Below are 17,095 nucleotides of genomic sequence, written 5' to 3' on the forward strand. Positions count from 1 at the left end.
TTTGTCTTTGTTTATTTAGTATAAAAGGTCTGTAAACACTGTAACAAATACAATTTTTACAAATCCATTTCTTAAAAGATCTCTCATCTTGTTCACTTGGGCATTATACTTTTTATTACTTTGTCAATCAGCTTCTTTACTTCTTTGTGTCTTGTAATTGCTCTGGTGATACAGTCCTGAAGCTTGGCTCCTGTAAGAGGACTTCCACCTAAAAATTAAAGGGAACAATTTGATTTTCTACTTATCCTTCAGTTATGTATCTCTAAATGTGATTTCCAAATAAGAGTATTAATACAGTAATTCTCATGACCAACACCTTTCATCTGGGGATCATGCATCTTTCCCAGCTCTAGTCTCAGGCAAAGATAATGGAAACAATCTAGAGCTGGAATAGGAGACATGCTTAAAATCTGTCCTCTGCTGTATGTAAGTCAAGCTGTGACTTCTTTTTGAACTTCAGTCATGCCACCATCTTAAAAACTAATTTCAAGAGCAAGTAATTTAATGAGTATTTGAGTAGACACTCTGTTATTATAAAGCACCTAAATCTTATAAAACAAAGCAGATAGTCTTTTCTTGACCTAAATGTTATCATCTCCATAGGTTTCTTTGCAATAGATTTGGGAGTACCTGGTTTATGAACAGAACATAGTCTCCCTTCTTCATCAGTGACAACGGTTACTGTTCCAGCTGCTAAATCTTCCTCTTCAGCAGTTGGATCAACAATGAGCAATGTGCTTGTGAAAGAAAAACATGTGCAGACATGTTTGTAAATATTGTTCCATTAACATTACGGAAAATACAGGTAACATTAATTTCTACTGTAGATGGATTTAGTGCCGAAGCTTACCTGCTTTCTTATCAAAGTGCACTGATTTTAAAAAAATTAAAAAGTCAAAAAATATGGGAGATTCCACATAATCAAGTGTATATATGTCTATTGAAAATATAGCTTTATGCCTGAAGTTTCCTAGATTTGTGACATCCATGTATTGCAGGAAAATGCCACTAAACTGCCATTTGAAGGATGCAGTCACTTATTGTGTAGTTACACAAAGACTGGATGGGGTGTAGGCTGCACCTATCTCTACTAAACACCTTAATGCAAAACTCATTTCAAGTGGTAAGTTCAGAAAAGTAGTTCTCCGTCTCCTGTCAGAGAACTTTAATATCAGTCAGCTTGGGAATAGTTGAAAAAATGGATTTACGGGGTGTTTGACTGTTGTTAAGGCATCGAAAATAAACTTTCATACATCACATGATGTGTATCTTTGAGAGATTAAATACTGTCATTTTTCAACCATGTAAGTTAAAAAAAGAACAAAATCAATGGAAAAAAGAAGAGGATATAAATTATAAGCCAACTTTGCTCAACAAGAAAAACTTGAACTTGAAGCTGAACCTCACCAGTATGTCAGATTGCCATTTAATAGTAATAGTATCAAAAAGAGAAGTCCTTAACTACCCTGTACAAAAGTGTGGCTTTTTTTAACTACCCTGTACAAAAGTGTGGCTTTTTAAAGTCTAACTCCATGCACTGTGACACATCAGCCCTTTGTGTGATGCAGGGACACATGAAGAGTTCAATGCATCATTTATTTTTTATGCACAATTCAACACCCCAGGAGCCAGCTGTTGGAGCTACACCACATTCTGCACCAGTGCTCCTCACCCATGGCCACACTATCCAGCAGCCTATAAGTTTAATTTATTCAAGGAGGGCTTTTACACATAAGAAAAATGCCTCTGAAAGCCAGAGCATGTAAAGCATTTTATTTAGAGGGCTGTGTCAACAGCTGTAAAAAAACTAATAAACCAGAACTAAAACAAACAAACAAACCACACAACATAGGCACACACCCCCTCTATTTAGTTTTAGAAGCTAAAGGGAGACTTAAGCAGCTTGTTTGATGCAATAGTTGATTTCAGTGGAGAAAACAAAGCCTGAGAGACATGCATGGAAAGCTTTCTTACAAAGGCAAATTTTTTGTCTATGTGTAAGTAAGCATGATTTGTGTGTGTGTCCAGTATGTTACACAAACTCTCTCACTTTCAGTCTATATCAAACTTCAGAGCCATCAGAACTGGTATTAAAGCAATTAACACAGGCACTCTAAAGTACCAATAAAATCCTGCTCTGATTCATTTTGGTAATCACTTGGTCAACATCTGAGTTTGTTGCTCTCCCCACCCCATCTCTTATTTGAGTGAAAGGCCCTACTAACCACTTCTGTGAATTCAGATTAATGTGTCATAAACCACTGATGTCTCTAAATAGACCTAAATCTTAAATAATACAGTGGACACTGTCTTGTTTGTCATTTTCTACTTTCAAATGGATACCACCAGAAATAACTGCATTTCTTATAATATCCTTAACATGCTTGGACTAATGAAGAGCCAGTAAACAATTTCAGGTGAGGAGTAAATTATCAGATGTGATTATTTTGAAATCTCATAATTCAATTCTTTTACTACATGAACAGTGACTTAAGAGCGCTAGTCATACTTCATCTTGGGTAATTATGTTTTCAGTTGTCCAGAGGTTGTGTTGTTCTAACTGGATTGTTACTTCTTACTTCCTCTGTTGACTATAAGCTGTCAACAGAGGAAGCTGTATAAGCTGGATAAGCTGTATACAGCTTATAGAATTTATATATAAGTTGTTCAAAAACTACCATCTTTTATATCACTTATTTACACGGGCTTCTAAAACATTAATTGCAATGGTAACATTGTTTCATCTCACAGATACTTCAGAAACCTATAACAACATCTACAACATGTACTTTTAAGCATATCTTTTACGTTGGGAAGCAGTTCTGCTTAAAGTCTCAGGAAGAAGCTATGTAGACTGTGTTTCATTCGGCGTATTCATTCACATCACAGAACTACAGGTCAGTTCAACAAGAGAAACCCGGATTCAAGATGAGTTAAACAGCATTGCCTGAGACTGCACACTCATCACTAGAAGTGCAGAAGCATCACTGGTAGCATTCTCTGCCATTCATTCAAACTTTTACAGACACAGTTGTTTCCATAAGTACAAAACAGTTATGAACTTACTCATCAAATATAGCAAATGATGTGGCAACAGGATGCTTTCTGACAGTCAAAGGAGTCTTCTGTTTTAAATTCACTTCTGATAAACCAGTTTCTTCATTTATAATAACTGATGGCAATTGTACTGAAGAGATGAAAAAATTACAGTGGTCTGATATTAAACATTGCTGGGTTTAACAGGCCTAAAGATGTCCAAGACTACTGAAATATTCAAGCTGTCCTTTTAACCCATCAAAAATCAATCAGAATAGTTTTGGCTACGTTAACAGTACTCTGTACAAAAAAAAAAAAAAAAAAAAAAAAAAAAAAAAAAAAAAAAAAAAAAAAAAAAAAAAAAAAAAAAAAAAAAAAAAAAAAAAAAATAAATAAAAAAAAAAAATCTTGATTTCAAGCAAACTATTTAGCTTAGGACTACCTGTTCAATGAAGTATTTGATTTTTCTCCTCAAGGTAACAGAAGCATTTATCCTTACACAGAAGCATTTTCTATTTCCAAAATGCCATGCAATTAAAATAGTTTGGAGTCATATTTAACAAAAACTATTTTTTCCCCAAAAAGCCTACTGGAAATATAAAAACCAGGAATATAGTCTCTCCAGGTGTTACACACCTATGGTACCCATACCATCATTTCCACTTTGTGTTTTAGCAATTTAGCACTCAAATGACAGAAAACAAACAGTCCTAACTGTCAACCAGTTACCTATTAATTGTGGCTCAAAACTAATGCATTTCTCCAAGCAACACTAACCAGAACATGTCTCTTGCTCTAAGGAAGACTTACCATTTTTTAAGGCTGCTAACAAAGCAAAGACACTGGCATCCAAAAGGTTTCCATCATAGTCCAGACATATGATATCACAGTATAACACCCAAGCAAGCTATCAAAAAAGGTTTGCACATGTGAGATATCACAGCAGCTAAATGGTGCAATATGCAAGAAAATTCTGGCCATGTTGAATACCGACACTTATTTCTATTATACAATTTTTACACTTCAGATGTAAACCAAGCTATGAAGACTGAAAAGCAAAACAACAAAACAACCAATAACCCCAGACACCTTTAGCACTTCATTACTGAGATCCTGTCAGTATCCCCCACTTCACTTTGATATACAACTTACCTTGCCATTTGTAATACACAGATCTTCTTTCACGATCATCTGTGAACTAAAATAACATGAGAGAATAAGCCAGGAAACAGAAAACTGTCTTGCAGAGTTGTCTGTGTTTTAAATGCACTAAGATGGTTCTTACTTTTCAATCACATCTGCAATGAACTGGCTCGCTGCTTGAGCCTCTTCACCAGGTGGTCCAGAGCGAAACCTCTCTGAACAGAGGGATGGCAGTTCTACATTTGGTACTAGGTATCAAAAAAGCAGGCAGTGGGATATCAAAAATAGATACAAGTCAACAGTCATTTTATGTACTTCAAATGCAAGGCAAGACCAAAAATTTTTCAATCAAGCCTCCCTACTCCCTTTAAAACTAAAGTTACGCGTGAGTTGGTATTAAAAAATTTGTAGTACTCTGTACTTAGAAACTATGTCATTCATGGTAAAACACATGATCCTAACCACCATTTTCTGTTTATAATCCTGCTATGGCTATCATGACCCCATACAAACTCTTCTTTAAGTGTTAGGCACTGTTCAGTAGATCAAGAAACAGAAGTATTTTCATCCCACTGCCTGACTTGACTGGTATGCTATCTGTTTTTCATCAGCCATTAAAAACTGAGGCTTTAAACTTTAAGCAAAAACATGTATAAACATTTGTGAAAAAAAAACAAGCTCACTGAAAACAACATACTTTGGAGATGCCTTGCAAAAGAGGGATTTGGTCTAACCTCTCAGTTCCACAGAACTATTTTATTTCCAAAGAAACTCCAAACAGGAGTGGGGAGGTACTCCCGGGACTTTTACAGTTTTCTGAGAAATAAACAGAGTTTATTTCAGTGTTTTTAAGAGTTACATTTTTAGTCTACTGGGACTTCAAAACAGAATTGAATGTGCCTCTGCATGCCACAATCTTTTATAGATTAACTACCTTCCCCCTCTTAATATACACACTTGCCCCTGCTGCAGGTCTGTTTCCAGCCTGGCCTGGAATCAGCAATAAAAAAGTACTTTTACATGGAAAACTCACGAGCAGAGAGCACTCTAAAATTTCTGAAGTACCACGGCCTAGATGTCAATTTGGAAATGTATTTTACCAAATCTGTTTTTAAAGAAATCTTCCCAACATAATCTGTTATTACAGCCTCTTAGTTGAAGCAATGCAAGACTCGAGCAAGATCAACACTGAAACACTCACCGATATACCCCTTATTAGCAGAATCTGCTGCAGGTGCAGCAAGTTCCTGGAGAAACAAAAAAGACAAGATACGAATGGTCATTTTCTTGCCAGTTATCATTACAGTGAGATTTACAAAAGCCATTTTCAATCAGTCCTTCTCTGTAAATTTCCTATGGAAAAACTTTGTACAGGGGTGTGCAGTGATTTGGCTCAGAATTCATGGCAGGCCAGCAGTAAAGTTGAGGCTACAAGGCACTTGATAGTCCAGCCAACTAATCCCCAGTGCACTTACTGATCAATAAATATGCAGTAACTTTTCCATTACATAGCTTTTATCTAGAAATAACAAGAAGTTTAGACTTGTATACATCTTTTCCCATGCATGATGGGCACCACAAAAATACATGTTCTCAGACTATACAGGTAGAATTAGGTAATTAAATTCCATATTAACTTTCACATCTGAAAGTAACTGAGGTGAAAGACTAATTGTGTCTGACTGGTACATTACTGTAACTCTGGGCAATTCATTCTAAACACCAATGCACAAATTCTGTTAACAGATAAATTAAAATAAAACACAGCCATACCGCTTTCACTCCACAAATCACCGTGGTATTTCCTAACTTCACCAGGGCAGAACCATCTGCAGTTGTAATTGAACCTGAAGAGAGAAAGTATTGTTCAATAAAATTTATTTTTCATTCAAAGAGCATTAATTAACACCCATCTTCACAAAGTGTTAACTTTCTATCCTTTTATACCAAACAGAGGCTAAGCAACATCTTAAATCCAGAGTGGGACAGAATCTCTATATTAAATGATCACACAGAATGACTGAGGCTGGGACAGCTGGAGCTCATATGACGCAACATCCCTACTCAAGGAGGGCCACCTAGAGCTGGTTGCCCAGAACTGTATCCAGATGGCTTTTGATTATCTCCAAGGAAGGAGACTCCATAACTTCTCTGGCCAACCTGTGCCAGTGCTCCATCACCTTCACAGTAAAAAAAAGTTTCATGATGTTCAGAGGCAACATCCTGTGTTTCAACTTGTGCCCATTGACTCCTGTTCTGTCACTGGGCACTAATGAATAGAACCTGGCTTTGTCTTTCCCACACCCTTCCTTTGGGTATTTATAAACATTGCCTGGCATTGGACACAAAACTCCAGGTGTGGCCTTACCAGTGCTGAGCAGAGCGCAGGACCACCTTGCTTGATTGCTGGCAGTGCTGTGCCTAATGCAGCCCAGGATAACATTGGCTTCTTTGCAGCAAGGGCACATTGCTGGCTCATTTTGCCTCTGCTCAAGGCAGGTGCCCACCAAGCTCAGAACACAGAAGAAGCTAGGACTCAGTGTCCCTCCCAAGATGCTCAGGCATCAATTTTGTGCTGGTAAGCACATGTCTTGACACTGCCTTCAGCTTCTATAAAATATTCTGCTGACCTTAGACAGAGACAAGATTCTACAACCACCTAAATTGTGCTGCACATACCCAGACAGGAGCAGACACGAGTAATTACATTGTTTTCAGTCCTGCTCCTGGGCTGATGGGCACAATGTTAAAGTATGTTACTGTACCATACATTCTATTTCATGCTTACCGAAATAGTAAACAAAAATTCTTTGTCTTCCTTGTTTCAAATTAAGAACCAAGAAAGCCAATTAGCAAGCCATTAAGGTCACTATTATAACCTGATATTAATAACACCTCCCCCATTATTATTATTCCAAATAAGCACTTGCCTATGTTGACAGTGGTTGCCCGGAATTCACCTAACTCCCTTCCATCGGGTCGACAGTTCTCTTTCTAAACAAAAATTACAAAGTTCAAATTAGAAAATGTATTTCATTATACAGCAATATTTATGCAACAGGAGTTGATATAAAATAACATTCTCTTCTTTTTAGCAGAAATATATAGCCTCAAAAATGCCAGGGAAAACTTGGTCACACTCTAGATGTTTTTTCATCAATTGATATGTAGTTTGTGCTTGTAAGCCTGCAAAAAAATCCCCGATTTTTGAAATTTATTATAATTTATTTAGAAAATATAACAATGAATTGATTGTCTCAAAAGCAAGTACAACAGGCTAGATTCAGAATATCATCCAAGAATGAATACTCGCTGGTAACTTAAAAAGAGGGTTTCCACCTGTCTGCACTGTTTAGGTGTCGAAGGCAATCTCCCTCCTCCGTCCCCACCTAATGGAGCTCTAAAGAGAGCTCTAAAGCAAAACAACCTCAAAACAACTGCAACATTCAAAGAGCATCAGGCAGAAGCTGCACAGTACATGATCCTTAAGTTAGAAACTGATCATGTCAGATCTAAAGAACCGCATGAAAGAAAAAATGCATTATAGGTAATTTATACAGGCATCTCACATTTTACTCACCAAAAACCTTCTGTAATATTCCAATGGTTCCACAGTTCTAAAACAAAGAGAAAGAGAAGTTCACATCCAAGCTCTTAAGTAGGCAAGAGATAGTAAAAAAAAGATAAGCAAGCACTAACACACAACAACAAATAATTTGATAATCAAGATGCCTGGCAAAGCTGCCTAGCAATATGGTTACAGAAAGATGAGGAAACACTGAACTGATCTAAGATGTTTTCCTACATTCAGTTACAAAATGCCTCCTCCCTACAAGGAACTTGCCTGCACATATACCTAACAAAAACTACTAGCTTTTTCTTAGTAGTAGTAGTAGTAGTTAGTAATTTAAGTTATAAATCAACAGAAGTGTCTACTGGCAGAAGGGTGTAGAACAGTTTTCAAGAAATGCAGGATGCATAATTTTATAACTGTTTCTGAAATATCTGTTAGTTCAAGGACCCCATTCAGATGTAGAATGGTATAAAACAATTTCAAATGCTACAGTTTTTCTTAGAATCTTTGAGAAAATATAAAATTACAAAATATGTTTCTTGCAGTGCTTCAGGTTATTTTAATAAGCTGAAGCGTTAGTAATTGACTGAGTTAATAACAACTGAGCATTAATAATTAACGCTCATTATTAATTACATACTACTAACAGTGTTTGCGTATTAGTATTTTAAGCAGGGATCATTAATGTAAAAAAACCACACCACTCTTTTTTGACAGAAGTGTTCTTAATACTTAAACAAAGCATTCACAGTTTTGTTAATATAATACTTCTGGTGAAAAAAAAAAAAAAAAAAACAAAAGAAGATAAATGGGAAAAGCAAGCTTTCCAAACACAAACTAACATACAGAGATATCACAAACATAATGGCAAGCATCAATTAGCTCCTGTTGGCTCCACATATGGTGGTCCTGTACTACTGGTTTTCTGAAGCCCAACACAAGGCCTGTTCTCTTCCAATTCATGTAAAAGCACTTGCTAAATACTGTTTTGTGCATTTAAGACATAAATACAGAAGCAAGAACACTAGAACAGGCTGCCCAGAAAAGCTGTGGATGCTCCATCCCTGGAAGAGTTCAAGGCCAGGTTGGATGGGGCTCTGAGCCATGGTGGAAGGTGTGAAAGGTGTCCCTGCCCACGGCAGGGGAACTGGAATCAGACGATCTTTGAAGATTCCCTCAGACCCAAACCATTTTACTATTCTAAAACAAGTAGTTATAAATGCGAAGCCACTGAATTCTCTACAGTTTTAACTTCCTTGTAATGCTATCAGCTTTGTCAGGGGAGGTTTAGGGTGAATATCAGGAAAAGGTTCTTCACCCAGAGGTTGGGTGCTGGAAGAGGTTCCCCAGGGAAGTGGTCACAGCACCAAGCCTGACAGAGTCCAGGAAGGTTTGGACACCGCTCTCAGGCACGTGGTGTGACTCTTGGGTGTCCTGCACAGGGCCAGGACTTGGACTCGGTGATCCCTGTGGATCCAATTCGGGATACTCTGCGATTCTGTGACCAGGTAGCTCCGGGCCACACCGAGCTCCGCGCTTTGCCAGGCCTTTTCCCGTCTGGACACCCCCTGCTCGCTCAGCCCCCTCTGCACACGTCGGGGCCCCGCATCCCCCCCAGCACCGACCCCATCCCCTCGCGGTGTCGCGGAGGGGCCCGGCGGCCCTCGCGATCCTCGCGCGCGGGCGGAGCCCCCGGGACGGGCTCGGCGGGACCGAGGCCGCCGGGCCCGGCACTTACTTGAACGCGGCCGCCATGGCAGCTCCGGCACCGCCGCCGTCCCGGATGTGGCGCTCCCTGGCGGCCGGCCCGCCCGGCGGGCTCTGCTGGAGGACCGGCTTTGGCGGCGGCCATCGGGGCGGCGGGGCTGGCGGGGCCCGGCCCCGGGGGGGCGCCGGCGGCTCCCGGCGCTAAGGCGGGCGGAGCGGCCGCTTCCGCCTCATTGGTCACTGCTTGCCGCCGGGGGTGATGGCGCGGCCGCAGTCCCTTCCCCTGTCCCTGCGTGCGGCAGCGCTAGCGACCCTCGCCGCCCTCCTCCTCGTCCTGGTCAGAGCTGTGCACCGCAGTCACGGCGGGCCCGGGTGGCTCCGTGGCGGGGGCGGTGCGCGGGGCTGCCCCGTGCCTGGCCCCGCGGTGCAGAGCGGGGGCGCTGGCCGCGGGTCCCGGCTCTGCCGGGGGGTCCCGGGGGCCTGCAGAGGGCCCAGGCAGGGCCAGTCCAGGCTGGGGGCAGCGCGGGTGGCACCGGTAGCCGTGCGGGCAGCAGCCGGCGGGGCTGCGCTGGCGCTGGGGGTGGTGCGGGCAAGGCGTCCGGGGACCTGCGGAGGGGATAGAGACGCCTTGGGAAATGTCCTGGTGACGCCCGTTCGCGGTAACCATTCACTGTGTCACTGCGTGGCTGAAATACCCTGCAAGTTGCAGAAGTTGGACACCCTGGAAGGTGGAATACTGCTGCCTGTCCGCAGTGCCACGTATGCCTCCTGCCCGGGGAGGTGGTGGAGCCACCGTCCCTGGAAGTGTTTAAGGAATCTCAGTGCCATCCATGGTCTAGTTGACATGGTGGTGTTCGGTCATAGGTTGGACTCGATGATCTCAGAGGTCTTTTCCAACCTAATTGATTCTGTGATTCTGTCTGTGGTGTCACCAAATAAAGTGCTCCAAACCCCGAGTTCCGAGGCTTTATTTTAGCCATTTATAAGGCGATCAGAGCCTCTGTTTTGCAAGCACATGTGGCTGGCTGGTCATGAGCCATGCCGTTGATTTCAGTGGTGCAGGGTGAGATCAGAGGCAGCACCAGTCTGTGTGCTTGGGATTACTTGGGCAAGGGGCAGTGGGGCTTGGACCATGACTTTAGAGGCATCTGCATGCTTTGCAGTCAAAAATAGCAACAAGCCAATGATGCTGACAGTGGGCAGACTAGGAGTAACCAAATGGCATAATACGGTTTTAGTCTTGTGTGATTCAGTCAGTGGTTGGAGCTTCACACCACTGACCCACCTCATTATTGAAATACAGTTGGTTGCCCTTTGTAGCACATTCAATAGCTAGGTCAACTTCTAATAGAATACTCAACAATTTTTCCTATTTCTTTTTCATCACAGGTTTGTGCAATTGCTTATGTAGCTGCCAAAAAAATGCCAACCCTTCACCGACACGAAGAAAAGAAATTCTTCGTAAATGCTGAAGGCAGGAAAGAACCTGTAGCAAGTATACATGATCCCCCTGCAAGGGAACTCTCTGTTGTTGTGCCTTCGTACAATGAAGAAGACCGGTGTAAGATTTTTCTTGTTTTGAGGAAAAAAAGAAAATTTATCTGTTGTTACTGTAATAATGCAGAGGTCAGTTACGTTTGGGGTAGATTCTGGCAGGCTAGATTATGTATCAGATTTTGGACACAGTTTCCAGAAAACAGTCCAAGTACATTGAATTTCAAAATTAAGGCATTGTATAACTTGATTTCTGCTGCCAAAAATAGCATGAGGCACTTGTACGAATCCTCTCTATTTTAATGATCCCCAGAAGAATGGCGGTTCATTGCCCCTGTAAGTGCTGCAAGGCAAGAAGTAAAAAAAAAACTTCTAAAACTGATTTGAGAGCTTCCCACTCCTTAAACAGCAGCAGCTTCAGATGAGCAGAAAAAAGGATGATCTCACAGGTTTGTGTTTGACTTGGCCATAGATACAAGTACCTGATACGAGCGAAGGCTTTCAGATGTGATACAAATAATCAAACATGGTAGTGCACAAGCTGTCAGCTTGCTTAAGTAAATAAAGTCAGTGCTGGTTTTCAAGGTCAGTCATGAAGAATGATTTCTTTTAATTTTGTGTAGATAATTACAAATTTCAAAATGAAAAGTTGGTTCCTTAGAAGAAATATTTTTATAATGTCTGTTATGTGTGCGATTTTCTTCAATGTTCTTTTTGCATTCAGAAAGGACAGAACTTAAAGTTGAAGCTGCTAAGCTTGTTTGCTTAAGGTAGTGTCGTATGAAAGAGTCGATTCGCTCAGCTTTGCGTTGTGGTTGTTTACAGCTTGCTTGTGCAAGTGCTTTTGGTGCTTTGCCTGTTATAATCTACTAATCNATCTGACCTCCTCCGCCTTTTCTCTAGTACCTCTTATGATGGATGAAGCGCTGAAATACCTAGAAAAAAGACAGGTATTTTCTTTTTGCATTCAGAATTCATTATTTTTCAGTGTATTATGTATAAAAAGCTGTGATGTAGTTACTCTGTTATGTTGGTGTACATTAAACAGTAATACTTGGCCACTTAGAAGTAATATTTTGGTCTCGTATCAGTTATTTTTAGATCAAGTGCCAAAAAGTATTTTTTAATTAAGTAAAAATTTAATATACTGTTATGGGATGAAAAATCTTCGTGTGAATGTTATCTTTCCAAGGCAAAGCTAAAGATTACCCATACATTTAACTTTCTAAACTAAATCCTAGTTTGTTCTAACAAGTTTCTTAAGTATCAGTTCTTCATTATAATTTGTTCTCTGGGTAAGAAACCCATTGTGAAAGTTTGTGGATTTTGGTTTTTTTTGGGTTTTCTTAACAGTGATGATGTTCCGAGCATTCATCCATTACAACTGAATTGATTTTTCGCTTCTGGATGGTATCATGACAACCCAATGTAATGACATGTTCATCAAATATGGCAAAATTCTCTAATTATGCCATGTTGACAAATTTACTATGTTAGTAAATTTATTATGTTAGTGTCTGTTGGCAACCATGAATGATTTAAAACCTGCTGGGGAGAAAAGAATAATGATATTTGAAAGACCTATTGCCTACTTAAGAAATTGGATTAAATGTATTATTTCTGCTTTTATTTTCAAGAAACGAGACTTAAGAAGTCATAGTGATTAATGATGGTAGTAAAGATCAAACTACAAAGGTAAGAAAAAAAATTGTCTTCCTAAGCAATCAGAGGTGTTGGTTTTTATACTACATTTGTGGAATATAACAGTTTTTTGCATTTATATTTTGATGCTTGAAATAGTTTACAATTGAAGTTCGTATTTCTGAGTGCTTTCTGTCATTGCTCTGTATGCATCATAGATGTCACATATGCACATGAATACATGTACAATTCCTTTGCAAATTCTAGTTTTCTTGGTTGGCGACTGTGGCAGCTATTTTCCTGCAGCTGAGATTCTCAGAATTCTAATCCGAGCTTCAAGAAATTTCATACTAAATACTCCATCTATGCATAGTGATGATGTGAATGTGAACTTGAGGAAGCTAGAAAGTCTTTTAAAATACCTGATTCATACTGTGAATGACAGAACATCTGACATAGTTCTTCCTCACACTGTTCATGGCATTGTTTATTTAAAAATACCTGTGCCAGTAGTAGTATTTTCAAAATAGGTCTGTATTCTTCTGGTTCAACTCTGATGTATGTCACTGGAAAGGAAGGCTCGCTAAGTTGAGGGCTTTTTTTACCATTGCTTGGAAGATGTTTGAGGTAGCTACTAAAATGCATACTACTTTTTGATTTACTTTCCTTAAGCTTGTCCATTAAGAATTGTTCATAAATATTTTTGACTACTGTGCATTCCTTCTGGCATCTCTTTTAACTGAGCACACAGTGGTGCAGGCCTCTGGACTTACAAGCACTCAAGACAACCTTTAGAAAAAATTAGGATGAGAAAACTCATGGTTTCTCTTCCTCACAGCATGGAACAAAATCTACAGATCCTTGCAGTGTGAATGGGATTTTAGATCAATGTGAATTTTTGTTTAAAACCACAGATAGCAGCAAGACAAATGATAAATAGATGGCTGTAGTAGAAAATTATATTTCTTTTATTAACTATGGGTGTAAATATAAAAGGTCTGTAATAATATAAGTTAAAGTAGGATTGAGTTTTTTGGAAGTGGGAGGATGGGGTTTGGAGTATCCTTTTCTTTTGAACATGACTAGTTTCTTCAGTCTTCTTGTTTTGACTGTGAACTGGTTTTTATTTTCCTGAACAGACTCCAGCGAACAGTGGCGATGTATTTGTGCTGACTGATTATACCTCTGTGCTGTTGATTTATTTTCTTTTAAAGGGTGAGCAAATATAAACTTCTACCTTGATTCCTGGGTTTGTTTTATCCTATTTTTTTGGGTGTCTATCAGGTTGCAATGGAGTACTGCAAGAAATATGGAAGCGACAAAGCGTGAGTGCTTTCTTTGGTAAAAAATTGAGGGAAAGGAGGAGTGGTCAGGATGGTAGTTGATACTTTCATCTCCTTCTCTGTTTGAACTACCAAATATGCGGAAGATAGAGCTGTGCTGATTGACATTTTGAATTCAATGCATTAACAAATGATTATGAGAAAACTGAGTACAGATTCTATAAATAAAAGCAAAAACTTTTTTTCAAAATAAGCTGATATGAGATCTTGGAAACAGTATTTTCTTGCCAGGAAAATAAATAATGAAGACATTTTTTTGTATGAGATTTCAAAGGGAAAATAAATACTTGAATTTCATATTCATGTTAGTTCCACTTAGAAATAGACTTGTGTTTATGGCTTATAAAAGCCAACCAAAAAAAAAACGCAACCAAACCATTACAGATTAAAGTTAAGGTTTTGTAGACAAAATACATCCAAATTTGCAAACTTTGCTCTTCAGGTCATAGATATGTTTTTTAAAATGGCTAATAAAGAAGCATTCTCATCCTTCAAAGTTTGCTTTTAGTGAAGGCCACTGTTATCACCCACACTCGATAGCAGAAACAGCACAATTTATGCTTTCACATAGACGTTATCCTGAAATCATCATGTCCTATAAATAAAATAGCTGTTACACATTTAGAAGGAATATCTTTTTCCTGAGATGAATAACACCTTACTTTTACGAAAAAGGGTGATATCATCTGTGAGTTATCAGTGACTTGTCTTCATCTGTATTTTATGCGCTATTTTTAACATATTTTTTTATGAAAAATAAGTAAATATAGGGAATAGAGAGAACATTATATTAGATCATATAGAATTTTTGTAAGCTACATACTTCTGAAGTTATTTCCAGAGAAGAAGAAAATTCTCTTGTGTGATATGCTTCTGCAACGCAGAGTGTATAGTGGATGTGTATACAACTACTTCCTTGACAGGATTTTCCAAACTCACATATGCTTGGTTGCAACAGTACTTCGGTCAAACCACTAATTGTTTTCCTGTCTGGACCCCTTCAAAAACTGTGAAATTTTTCTGACCAAGAATATGGCAAAACAGGTTGTGAGACCTGTGCATCTCAAATGTTTTGCAGTGATACTGTGACTTAATACTGAATCTTAAATTAGTTTTGAGAAATAGCTCTTGAATTCTCTTGAAACAGTGTTGGGAAAAACTAGCTCTGCATCCTCCTTTCCATAGCTCAAATGGCAAAGAAAAGCCATCCAGTGCAGTAGCAGCTGCTAATCTGTGCTTCTTGTGCTCCCCTCTACAGCTGACTGTAGCAACTTGTTGACTGTTAGGTTTTGGGTTGTAAAGCTTTTAATTTGCAATCATCTCCTCAGAGGGATTGTTAACCTTTTGTGTTCATGCATTGTCTATCACTGTGGGACACTACGCAGTGTGTGAAGTCTCTAGATGCTATTATAATATAAATTGGTAAATTGTTGTGAGTAGCAGAACATTAGGACTCACTTGTGTTGAATCTGTGAGATATCACTGTTCTTGTTACTACCTTAGTCTTTTGCACCTAGCTTATGATAAATACTGATTTCAAAAGTGTTGATTTTTATTGACTATTTTCATTGCAGGGTGTCTTTAGTTCTCAGGGGAAACAAATTCTTATGGCTGATGCAGATGGAGCTACAAAATTTGCAGATATTGGAAAAGTAGAAGAAGGTCTAAAAAATCTCCAGGCATGGCCTGTGAGTATAAATTCTCATAGCTTTAGTTTAGTACACATGCACACAGATTGACCTTTGTAATTCTCTTCAACCTGAGTTTTTTGAGATCTGGCTGAAGATGTAGGTGTAAGTCTGAAGACCTAGGTGTAAGCTTAGAAGCTTCAAGAATGGGCTGTCAGAAAGAGCTCCCACCGAGTTCTTAACTCCTTTGCATCCACTGTGCCTACTTCAATGCAGTACAGAATGTTCTATTTATCCTTTCTTTTAACTTCTTTGAAGTTGTTCTGTTCTGTATAAATACCATGTGTTGCCTACTTAGTTTTCTTTGTTAACTGTTTTGTATTTTCATTTTATCTGATGTCATCCTATATACCTTTAAGGATACATCTTAATTTCACCCTCTTTTAAAGAGGTTTTCTTTTCTCAGGGTCCTTAGTTAAATGACAGTGTTTGGAAGAACTTTTATTGTAAATAAAAATTCAAAAACCTGTGAAACAAGAACACCTCCCTGCATAGTCATTCTCTTTTGGGAGCTTGACTTGAAAGAACTGAGGTTTATTTTCTGCTTAAACACAGACGAGTGAGATACTTGTAGCTAGTTTCCCAAAGTGCCAGAAGTGATGTGCAGTCGTCCAGCCAGAGCTGCAAGAGATGTGCCTGTGGAATGAGTCATGGTCTGTGAGTTCAGAAGCACAAGTGCAGGAGCCAACAGGCAGCAGTGTGACCCTGATGCTCTTTCCTACGAGGGCAGCAGGAGCTGCTGCTTCTCCAGCATCAGTCCCACACTCTCAAATATAGTAGATTTGAGAGATTTCATGTGAGAAATAGCAGCACGAGAACAATGCTAAACTCTTTGTTTTCATCACATTTACTTAATTTGAGGTTATATGTTTGTGTAACACTGTGGCATTTTATTTGTTGAAGGTACATCAGTGCAACAAGTACTTTGTTCTGTTACCCCTCCATTGCACAGTATTTAAGGAAAACATTCAGTTCCTAGGAATGCTGCATGCTTGTCTGTGCTGTTAACCACATATACTGTACGCATACAGTAAACGGTGTAAGCTAAACCAAGCTTGAATAAATTGAAGTAATTTGTATGCACCATATGCAAACTGTAATAAACTTCAGATTATCTGTAAACTGTAGAAAAGACTGATTTGGGCTCAGAATTTAGCAGTAGAAGAAGTGCAGCTAGATGGAGCAGAAAAGTATACTGCTTTGAAGTTTTTATATGGTTCTCAACACAAGATTCCACTGATTCTGAAATACTAGTTTAAGTAATAACTCTTTAATTTATATTCCTATACTGAACTAGATGGCTATTTCCTGTGGTTCTAGAGCTTATCTGGAGAAGAACTCAGTAGCAAAGGTTTGTTTCCATTTCCTGCTGTATACTAATACCCAAATACTTCCATTATTTGTTTTAGCTCTACAGATTTTGCAATTAAATAATCCATATTTGTAAAAGAATGCAATCTAAAAATAAG

General features: G+C 39.1%; 2 protein-coding genes across 4 annotated transcripts in view; one reads left to right on the forward strand and one right to left on the reverse strand.

The window, feature by feature from the left end:
* Positions 1 to 10,149, reverse strand: EXOSC8 (exosome component 8). Of its 3 annotated transcripts, XM_027890884.1 has the most exons (11): positions 9,492 to 9,591; positions 7,760 to 7,796; positions 7,110 to 7,173; positions 5,953 to 6,026; positions 5,381 to 5,426; positions 4,322 to 4,427; positions 4,189 to 4,234; positions 3,847 to 3,943; positions 3,067 to 3,187; positions 631 to 737; positions 1 to 208 (listed from the first exon to the last, which is right to left on the reverse strand). In XM_027890884.1, the coding sequence occupies exons 1-11, from the start codon at positions 9,506 to 9,508 to the stop codon at positions 93 to 95; spliced, it is 831 nt and encodes a 276-aa protein (XP_027746685.1). In that variant the 5' UTR covers positions 9,509 to 9,591; the 3' UTR covers positions 1 to 92. The 3 variants fall into 3 exon arrangements, with proteins under 3 accessions (XP_027746685.1, XP_027746687.1, XP_027746688.1); XM_027890886.1 differs by lacking the exons at positions 7,110 to 7,173; positions 9,492 to 9,591 and adding an exon at positions 10,088 to 10,149 and having other exon boundaries at positions 5,948 to 6,026; XM_027890887.1 differs by lacking the exons at positions 4,189 to 4,234; positions 4,322 to 4,427 and having other exon boundaries at positions 5,948 to 6,026.
* ALG5 (ALG5 dolichyl-phosphate beta-glucosyltransferase) overlaps positions 9,720 to 17,095 on the forward strand; it is a 20,924-nt gene continuing 13,548 nt past the window's right edge. The window contains 7 exon segments of the mRNA XM_027890888.1: positions 9,720 to 9,797; positions 10,850 to 11,021; positions 11,858 to 11,904; positions 12,599 to 12,649; positions 13,880 to 13,972; positions 15,513 to 15,626; positions 16,924 to 16,977. Of these exon segments, the coding sequence (XP_027746689.1) occupies positions 9,720 to 9,797; positions 10,850 to 11,021; positions 11,858 to 11,904; positions 12,599 to 12,649; positions 13,880 to 13,972; positions 15,513 to 15,626; positions 16,924 to 16,977 (609 nt within the window).

Source organism: Empidonax traillii, unplaced genomic scaffold (assembly GCF_003031625.1).
Source record: "Empidonax traillii isolate 1590-97213 ecotype Southwest subspecies unplaced genomic scaffold, ASM303162v1 scaffold302:size813347, whole genome shotgun sequence".
Taxonomy (NCBI): Eukaryota; Metazoa; Chordata; class Aves; order Passeriformes; family Tyrannidae; genus Empidonax; species Empidonax traillii.